The sequence below is a fragment of the Gymnodraco acuticeps genome, unplaced genomic scaffold, assembly GCF_902827175.1.
Source record: "Gymnodraco acuticeps unplaced genomic scaffold, fGymAcu1.1, whole genome shotgun sequence".
NCBI classification, from domain to species: domain Eukaryota; kingdom Metazoa; phylum Chordata; class Actinopteri; order Perciformes; family Bathydraconidae; genus Gymnodraco; species Gymnodraco acuticeps.
The window spans coordinates 383,526-393,758 of NW_022992084.1; the positions used below are offsets into that span (position 1 = coordinate 383,526).

At 39.8% G+C, this 10,233-nt stretch overlaps 1 protein-coding gene across 3 annotated transcripts in view; it reads right to left on the reverse strand.

Moving 5' to 3' along the window:
• The window catches only part of LOC117537323 (voltage-dependent calcium channel subunit alpha-2/delta-1-like), a 118,542-nt gene that overhangs the window by 84,769 nt on the left and 23,540 nt on the right, over positions 1–10,233 (reverse strand). For all 3 annotated transcript variants that reach the window (XM_034202509.1, XM_034202508.1, XM_034202507.1), the window contains exons 2-3: positions 6,558–6,639; positions 3,070–3,186 (exon numbers count right to left, since the gene is read on the reverse strand). In XM_034202509.1, the coding sequence (XP_034058400.1) occupies positions 3,070–3,186; positions 6,558–6,639 (199 nt within the window). The remainder of the gene's footprint in view (positions 1–3,069; positions 3,187–6,557; positions 6,640–10,233) is intronic.

The window sequence follows — 10,233 nt, forward strand, 5'->3', positions numbered from 1 at the left end:
AATCCATGAATGTCCCAACTAAATATGTTGCCAATTTCTATATAGGGGATAATGAGATAAGAGATAAGTGACCTGCAGGTTGTGCTTAATAAACAACCAGGGTGTCACCAAAGTAAATAGGCAACATGGTAATCTGCAGTGGTGTAGAGTAACGTCTAAAAAGTAAATTTACTCAAGTACTATACTTAAAGGGAGGGAATGCTCATGACACGCAATTTTAAATAATTATAATCCGATAAAACAGACCAGTCTCTGCCAGTCTTTTTTTTTTTTTTTTTTAATCCGATGACGTTATCAGTGATTTTAAACTGATTAATTACCGAAATAACATCAACCCTGTGGGGCCATTTTGACGAGTCACATGACTTATTTTACCGGAAGTGACGTGAACTATGCGTTTGGTGTCGAGGACAAATTGACGTATGTGCTTTGTTCATGTTGTTTACTCTAGTTACTCTCTCAATTATATAGAAATATGCCTCATTGTATCGCGAAACATTGCCACAATTCGGATAGGATCAATCCACGGAATGCTCGGTTCCATCTATTGCCAACGGGTAAGCGTAGGAAGTACGTTCGGACTCGAAGGCAGTGGCTAGCGAAATGTGCTCGGCCCGAACCGAAAGATCCACAGGCGCATGTATGCAGCGAACATTTCAAGTTTCCGGACGACTACTCTGAGAGTATGATGAAACATAAAATGGGATTTATTAATCAACCATTACTTAATGGGGATGCAGTGCACTGCCAATGCCAGCCAGCGTAAGCACATTACGCTGCAGACTTTACTTATTGTTTACTACGTAAGGAAGCAGGAATTGCAGGACCCAGAGCGCACGGAGCACAGAGCGGACAGCAGATAACGGAATTGCAGTTTTATTGCTTATAGATTATCAGAGCATTTCAAAGGGGACACAGTCACATTGGATATTAACCTATGGATTAACTACATCATCGTTTTTATCGTTGTAATGCCATTGAAGACCAGACAAAGACCAAGGTAAGCCATGTTAGCCTAGCGCATGTTAGTACCTAGCGCCACTTGTTTTGATGTACGTTTTTGTTGATAACGTCGCGAGTTTGTATCTTTCAGTGTTGAGGTGAGCACCGTTAGATTCTGTGTCTTTACGATCATAAACGATGTGTTGGATGTGCAGCTAGGATAAGTAATAAGGGAGCTAGGAGTGATTTTCGGTGCAGTAATAGGTTAGCATTTTTCGCTCGGGCTAATTCAGAGGCTCACTGTTAGCATTGTGAGTTGTTTTTGAAGAAAAAAATGAAAAAGATCAGTTAAATTAGTTTTTTTCCCGTTATATGGATATAAAATATTCATAGTTTATTAAATATTAAGGTTCCTTAGACGTTGTTTCCTGCAAATGACGCGATTTCGGCCCCGGAACCGGATCCGTGGGGCCTAAGAGGATAACAGAGTATGTTTTTTATTTTTTTTACAGTTGTATTTGGATGGAATGAATACCTATAGTGATAATTCAAAGTAAGTCCGCCTGGACTTTATTTTTCTAAACTTCTTCCTCGGCTGACGAAAATGGCCAAAATGGCAGCTGCCTGACGGAATATACAGGTTTTGATAAAAAAGAGCTATACAATCATTATTTACCGCGGAAAATCGCTAATTTCTTCAAGGTATGGTTTAAACATAATGTTTCACTAAATACTGAAGTTTTGATTAACTATCTAATGACTGGAGCCTCCCTTTAAGTACAATTTTGAGGTACTTGTACTTTACTTGAGTGTTTCAATCTTTTGCTACTTTGTATTTCATTACAATTGAGAGGTGTACTTTTAATCCATTACATGTATTTAATAGCTTTAGTTACTTTGCAGATTTGAATTAATGATGTGAAATATAATCAAGTGTTAAATCAGACTTTAGTTCCACCTGGAGTAAATTCACAAGTTACCCTGCAGTATACAAAGTCATTAAACTGCTGCCCCTTTACCAGCTTTGAGAACACTTTAATGATCATTATAAAACATATCATATATATTATTCTGAAATGGGCCAATATGCATAACGAATACTACCATTATAATTTTAAGTATATTTTTGTTACAGAGTACTTTGATACTTCTACTTTTACTTAAGGACTAAATTTGAGTTATTTTCCCACCTCTGGTAGTTATAGAGTAAACTATAAACAGTCGTCAAGAGATTTCACTAAAAGACGAAAATGTCCAATGGCTGGTGGGGCTTTCAGTCTGGTCCAAAGTAGTGGACCAACCCCACGGATCATCATCGTTATCCATATTCAGCCAAAATGAATAATCTTCAGTCTCAGCTAACACGTCTACGATTTGTCAGAAGGTTGTATAAAATAAACAGATTCAACTTAAGATATGTGGTTTGGTTACAAAAGCAAAGGAACACAATCCGACAACCTCACAGCTCTTCCAAGGTCTTTGAACGGCTTTGTCCGATATTCAACAAGAAGAATTCAGCCACTTGTGGTTAGCACTGCAGGCAACACTTGAAAATCAAATAAAAGCATTTCCAGTTTAGCCTTCAAGCATTTTCTCTCTGTTAGAATCAGAAAGATTACCCATGGAAGCAGCAGGTATGAATTATGAAGAAGGGCAGATTTGTTTCAGTCATCCCAAGGAAAGACAAAATATTGCTGAAAGTTGAAACTAAACAGCGTCATCTGTAATATTATACGTTTCAAAACATGCATCATATCCACACATGTTTTCCCCAAATGTTGTCATTTTTTGTTATGTAGCAAACCAGACTGGTAACTTTGAATTAAGTCATCTAGCTGGAGGATGTCGGCTCATGTTAGATCAGTGCATGGCCTGAGGCAGTGGCTGTTTCCAGTATCCGCTCTGTCGTGAAATGAGGAGGAGCAGATTGTTTCTGTGGGTTTCTGTAGAAGAGAGACGCTAGGCCTGGTCTCACAGACAGACTAAAAAATGCATTTTATATTCCTATTTTAAACAAAAAATTACAGCTTTTATAACAAAGAGGAAGCAATACCTAAACCCCTCAATTCTCCTCAACACAGAGTTGCTACATTTTTCAAGTGTCCCATTTTTGTGTGTCACACTCACCTTCAGAGCTTGGGAGCGGTTAGCCAGCAGCTTCTCTATATTCCCAGCAGCTGTGGCAACCAGTTGCTGTGCGTTGTTGGTCTCAATGCTGAAGTGACGTCTGTGTTTATGATATATCTGGGACAATAAAAAGAGAAAAGCACGGGTAAGAGATAAGCATAATTAAACTGGACAAACAATGTTGAGAGGAAGCACAGACTCCCTCACTAACATTTGGCTAAGCCCTTTATGTGTAAAGAAAGCTAGGCATTTTACCTCTTTATTTCATTTTAATCAATACATAGGCAAATACATATACCATGCATTTCAATTCATTTAACTTCTGAAAATGATGTTTAAAAGACACACATTCATGAAAGTGGTCACCATTTCCTCTGTTTCAGTCCTGGAAGCCATCTTGTGACAGTGCTCATAGGGTAAGTACTCATTATATGTTTTGTAGGAGTAGGTGGAGTCTCAAATGTCATTGGTTAAATAATATGAGATGTAATGCTGGCCAATTAACTTTAAAAAATCAGTTTTTTTACAGAATTGTTTTGTTTTGGATGTACAATATTTTTGTAAATAAAAGTATTAATTGACTTAGGCTTTGAGGATTTTGTTAGATGTAGGAAGCAATGTTTATTTCTCTGTTTAATTTACTCTCATTCTGATTTGTGATCTGATTGGCCAGATTGAATTGTGAAGGCGGGCTGTCTGCTATAAATGTGACTGGAAAGAGAGGGGAGAGAATTGGAATTGTTCCTTACGTCAGTGAAAGAGCAGGTAATAATTCTGTAAAATACCGTTTTTTTGTTGAAGACTAGAAATTCCACTCAGAAACCCCTCTCTCCAATTGTGATGTTTTATCACCTGCACCTCACATTACAACAACTGTCTTTGCCGGAAAATCTTTATCAGCTAGAAGGTGTTCACTGAAAACAGACCTGATTTATAAAGACCCCAGGCTGTGTTGGAGGGGGATTTGATTTGTTCAGGTAGTGGTGAGTCAAGGTAATCCCACTCAAAAGAAGGGCAATTTGAAAAATAGATTCTTGAGTTTGAAGGGTTGTCAGACACCACACACCGCTCAGCAGTTCAAGCCTGGCGCATGGACCCCTGAGCCACCAGGGAACACTATGCAACTGCATGCCTTTGATTGGCCCACGCCGTAGTTGCTTTGTGTTGCATCAATAAATGAGCCAGATCTTTTTGTCAGGTGACCCTGCAGTGCCATGGCAGCAGTCCAGTTAAAATGAATGAGTGAGCTGTGTGATGATGACATGTGGACAGGATGGGAGGTGAATCCCCAGACATTTGATTTCAACATTTTGTTCCAATGACAAACATTAAGAGTGGCGTGTTCTACCCCTTAAACTGACTTTCTCAGCCTTTAGATATTTTCCCATCTACAGAATGACTGTATCTGAGGCTGAGAATGTTTTTTTGCATCTGTGGTCAGCTTCTATTCTTTGCTAGACCCCACTGACCCAGGCACAATGATTTAAAAAAGGAAGGAACATGTCCACTGATTAAATTGCAATGTCAGGTTATGTAACAAGAACGTGTTATGGAATATGTTCCAGCAAAAGAAATAAGACACACAAATGCCAAACAGCCAATTATTTAGCAGCCTAGAGGGTTTTTATTATCCGACATTCAAACCACAGAACTGAGGCGCGTGCATGTATTTGTCTTCATCCCCCAGGCATCTTACGAATTTTGTTTTTATTACAATATTAGTAATACTCCTGATTTTACATTAAATCATGACAAAGTATCAGCAAGATTTGTCTTAGTATTATCATTCTTAATCTATATTTTAGAAACTTAAGGTGACAATGTTAAGCTTTAGATTTGGAGTCCCTTCACTAAAAATAATAGGATTCCCAGTGACACAACTGTGCACATAACAGTCTACAAATCGTGCCTTTAATTGACATTATTAGAAGGTTTTTCATAAGTTTTTGAAATGATGGTGCTCAAAAGTATTTGCTTATTCGACAGCAACAGTTTCAAAGGTTGTGGTAATCAGAAATAATGTCAGATATGTGGAAGTTGGCCCACCACAGGAAAAACAAGTTTTGTACCGATTCCAGTGATGCATTATGTCAATCAATGTGGATCTATAGAGCCTCTTCTGTTTTGTCTGATGTGGGCTCGTATGTGTGTGCAAGGTCTGGCCATTCCTGTTGACGCAGATATCATCTGAGCCTGTACATTGGGCTGGCAGAATGCAGTGATTCAGCATTATGTCAAATGAAAAGCTGCTATGTATAGCCTGCTGATGTGGTGTGACAGCTGAGGTCATGGAAGGTGAGCAAGAGTGAGACTTATGACACACGGTAAGTCTTGTCAATACTGAAACATCGCAGTGGGCTTTACTTTAAGTCTAACTGAAATAAAATCAATCATAATAGAAATTCCTCCTTTAAGCAATTTTTCAGATATTGATTTAATGAGAATTTGGACGGGCATTGAACTTTCACCTTGCCCTTTAAACCTAATCTTATTAATTGAGTTATGTGGGTCTAGAGCAGGGATGGGCAACTTGGATGGTGGTGGGGGCCACATAATTGATGTACTGGCCACCAGGGGGCCGCAGATTCACTTGGAACTCACACACATTCCATGTATTGTATGTCATTATTAACAAATATACTAAGTCTGACATCTTCATTGACATGTTACAATCTTTCAGGGAACATCCTCTAATAAGCTCACCTCAACAAATATCAGTCCACAGAAATGTTATTTAATTTTTACAAGTGGCATGTTTGTATTGAACAGGTTATTTAACAGTGGAATAAAACTATTTTAAACTATTGGAAAGCACGGAAAAAGTGTGTACATCAAGATTAAATATTAAGATGACATAAACATGAAGTCATGAACACTAACCCAGACATTCGTTGTCTAACTTGAACCTAAGACACTTGTAGCCTGACTCTGCATTCCCCTTATTCCACAATAAGGGGAATGTCAACACAGACACCTGTCAGCCCGCACTCTGCTGTTCTTCAGCGCCACTCCCCCTCCCTCCCGCTGAAATTATGAATGAAAAGCGTATAGTAATCATAGATAACAGTTAAGACAGTTTGTTTTCATCTGATTTCAAATAAACATAATTTTGGTTTTTAGAATATTAAACTTGTTTCGCCAAATTCAGATGATAAATATAACTTTTAAGCTTGTAAAGGCATAATTACAAGCGGTAACTTAAATTCACAGCAGGCATAACAACAGCCGGTGTTTCTTGTGAGTGTTTCCCCGGGAAATAAACACAATACACACCTACGCGTCACAGATTATTTTGCGGTATTTGGATGCCGAACGAAATCATGTACGCAGCTTGTGACGTAACTAGGAGTCTAGTGGACGGTATCAGTACTACAAGTAAAAAATTAAAAGAAATATATATTTTTTTAATTAATTATCTTGTTTATAAATTAATCTGAGGGCCGCCATTTGCCCATCCCTGGTCTAGAGGCATACAAATTCATGCTTACCTGTATTAGGTTCTCCATTCCACTGGCTGTGTCTGTTAATGAGATCAACTCTTTTTGCATCTGGTCCACCCATTCCTTTACCCTAAGAACACAAAGACAATCAGTTAGCCAACATATTCTCATTGAAAGCTTAATATTAGCATATACATTATACTATACTCCAATCTCGTTCATTCTGAATACGGCCCATGTGATCACAGGCTTTATTGCTTACTATCACAATATGCTAAAAAAGAAAAAAAAAGGCTGTATAGATTCAGGGAAGGAAAGCATGAAATAATAATGTTTAGCCGAGTGGATACATTGCTCTAGTCCACATGAACTGTGCATTAAGGCGAGAGCTATTCATAGTTGTCAGCATGAGAGTTTCACATCCTTTGGGGTGAAACTGAAATTGTATTCTTCTTATGAGAAAGAGGACAGAAAGGGAAAGAGTATGAAACAGAAACACTGATTTATTAAAGTTTAGACTTAGTTCTTCTTTTACGTTAACACACTGAGACTTCTTTCCTCGTGTAAAAAACACATTTTATTGTAGTTGCATTGCAATAGCTTAAAATAGTACAACCAGTAGTACACTATGACCCCTATGTGAAAGTATCTGTGTCTATAAACATATCTAAACAGTAATTACTCCCATGTCTAACCTGTTATAAATCAACTTAACGCAGTGTACAGTAACTGTGCCGTAGGGAGTTTAAGGACACTAGTTCCTGAAATGGAACCCCTGAAGTTCGGTTCAGTTCAGGTTATGCATAGGTGTTCAGGTGTCTGGGTGAAACCATATCCACCATAGCCCCTCACTGTCAAAACACTAATGAATCTCTTTACTTGGCAGGTGTTAGGTGAGGCTACATGCACTGTATAGTTATTTACAGTGCCTAAAATGGGCCGGTACTCACCAGTACTAAGAACTGGCACTTATTGGGTACCGTCACTTCTTAGTAAGTCTAGGTGGTCACCCCTAAACAACACTTTACAACTTTAACAATGTTAAGAGTGTAAATAAACACTTCAGGTTGCAGTTGAAGTTTCATCAGATGCAGCTAAAATGGTAGCCTGTATGAAGCCAGTGCTGCATAGATTATTACGATTTCTGAATGCTGTCGCTGTAACTACGCTGTTAATAGCTAGCTACGAAATCTGCCTTCCAACACCTATAAAGCTCGAAAGCTGTTCAAAAATAATATATCGAAAGCCACTTTCGGTTTAGGCTAGCTGTTTTAGTCTTTGAGCTGAGCTAAGCTAAGCTAAGGGTTTTCAGGCAATAACTTTACATTTATCATATACAGTAGATTTGAGAGTGGTATTCATTTTCTGGAAAAGGCAAACCATTCCTCTAATCCGATTGTAAATATTGAAATATTGAAATTAAAGAATTGTTCTCTTGTTCTAAAATGCTGAAGAATCTTTTCAGAAAAAGCAATGTCCACTAATAATGATGTAGGCCTACATGTTTCTAGTAATTTTGTTTTGCTACTACAATGCTTTTGTCAGGCTGCTGCTCATGCTGCTGCAACTGCAAACAGCCGCTGAAACAATTCAATCTCTTAGTGCAACGGGCCCCTTTATGACAACTGATAAAAAATACATGACACAATCCATATAGAAAATTACCTTTTCTCCCCCACAGTGTGATTTAACCTCTTCACCTTCCACACTGCTGAGGGGCCTTTGACATACACTGAACAAAAATAGAAATGCAACACTTTTGTTTTTGCTCCCATTTTTCATGAGATGAACTCAAAGATCTAAAACATTTTCTATATACACAAAATAACCATTTCTCTCAAATATTGTTCACAAATCTGAAAAAATCTGTGATAGTGAGCACTTCTCCTTTGCCGAGATAATCCATCCCACCTCACAGGTGTGGCATATCAAGATGCTTATTAGACAGCATGATTATTGCACAGGTGTGCCTTAGGCTGGCCACAATAAAAGGCCACTCTAAAATGTTCAGTTTTATCACACAGCACAATGCCACAGATGTCGCAAGTTTTGAGGGAGCGTGCAATTGGCATGCTGACAGCAGGAATGTCCACCAGAGCTGTTGCCCGTGAATTGAATGTTCATTTCTCTACCATAAGCCGTCTCCAAAGGCCGTTTCAGAGAATTTGGCAGTACATCCAACCGGCCTCACAACTGCAGACCACGTGTAACCACACCAGCCCAGGACCTCCACATCCAGCATGTTCACCTCCAAGATCGTCTGAGACCAGCCACTCGGACAGCTGCTGCAACAATCGGTTTGCATAACCAAAGAATTTCTGCACAAACTGTCAGAAACCGTCTCAGGGAAGCTCATCTGCATGCTCGTCGTCCTCATCGGGGTCTCGACCTGACTCCGGTTCGTCAGTGGGCAAATGCTCACATTCGATGGCGTCTGGCACGTTGGAGAGGTGTTCTCTTCACGGATGAATCCCGGTTTTCACTGTTCAGGGCAGATGGCAGACAGCGTGTGTGGCGTCGTGTGGGTGAGCGGTTTTCTGATGTCAATGTTGTGAATCGAGTGGCCCAAGGTGGTGGTGGGGTTACGGTATGGGCAGGCATATGTTATGGACGACGAACACAGGTGCATTTTATTGATGGCATTGTGAATGCACAGAGATACCGTGACGAGATCCTGAGGCCCATTGTTGTGCCATTCATCCACGACCATCACCTCATGTTGCAGCATGATAATGCACGGCCCCATGTTGCAAGGATCTGTACACAATTCCTGGAGGCTGAAAACATCCCAGTTCTTGCATGGCCAGCATACTTACCGGACATGTCACCCATTGAGCATGTTTGGGATGCTCTGGATCGGCGTATACGACAGCGTGTTCCAGTTCCTGCCAATATCCAGCAACTTGGCACAGCCATTGAAGAGGAGTGGACCAACATTCCACAGGCCACAATCAACAACCTGATCAACTCTATGCGAAGGAGATATGTTGCACTGCGTGAGGCAAATGGTGGTCACACCAGATACTGACTGGTTTTCAGACCCTCCCAGACCCCCCCAATAAAGCAAAATTGCACGTTTCAGAGTGGCCTTTTATTGTGGCCAGCCTAAGGCACACCTGTGCAATAATCATGCTGTCTAATCAGCATCTTGATATGCCACACCTGTGAGGTGGGATGGATTATCTCGGCAAAGGAGAAGTGCTCACTATCACAGATTTTTTCAGATTTGTGAACAATATTTGAGAGAAATGGTTATTTTGTGTATATAGAAAATGTTTTAGATCTTTGAGTTCATCTCATGAAAAATGGGAGCAAAAACAAAAGTGTTGCATTTCTATTTTTGTTCAGTGTATGAACCCCGTCTATGTTATCATATTTAAGAAATACAGTGTCATGTGAGCAGGGTTAGCTGATGCTGGAAACGCTGGACACAGTATATTTAGCCTTCTGAGAGACAGCTGCTGGTGGCCGGGGGCAGATATAGGATGGGTGTTCTGTCAGCACATTGCTCAACTTTTCTCAACTGCCAGTCACAATCACGTTCACATATACAGTATCTACACATACACACATACTGCAGGTTAAAGGGACACTTAGAGGATATAATGACCTACAGTACAAATGACTTCAAATTCATCGATAGTCATAATGTCTGCCGACTACTTCACATGAAGCCAACTCCGGGGTCGAGATAAGGTCCACTGACCATAGCAAGCATCCGGTG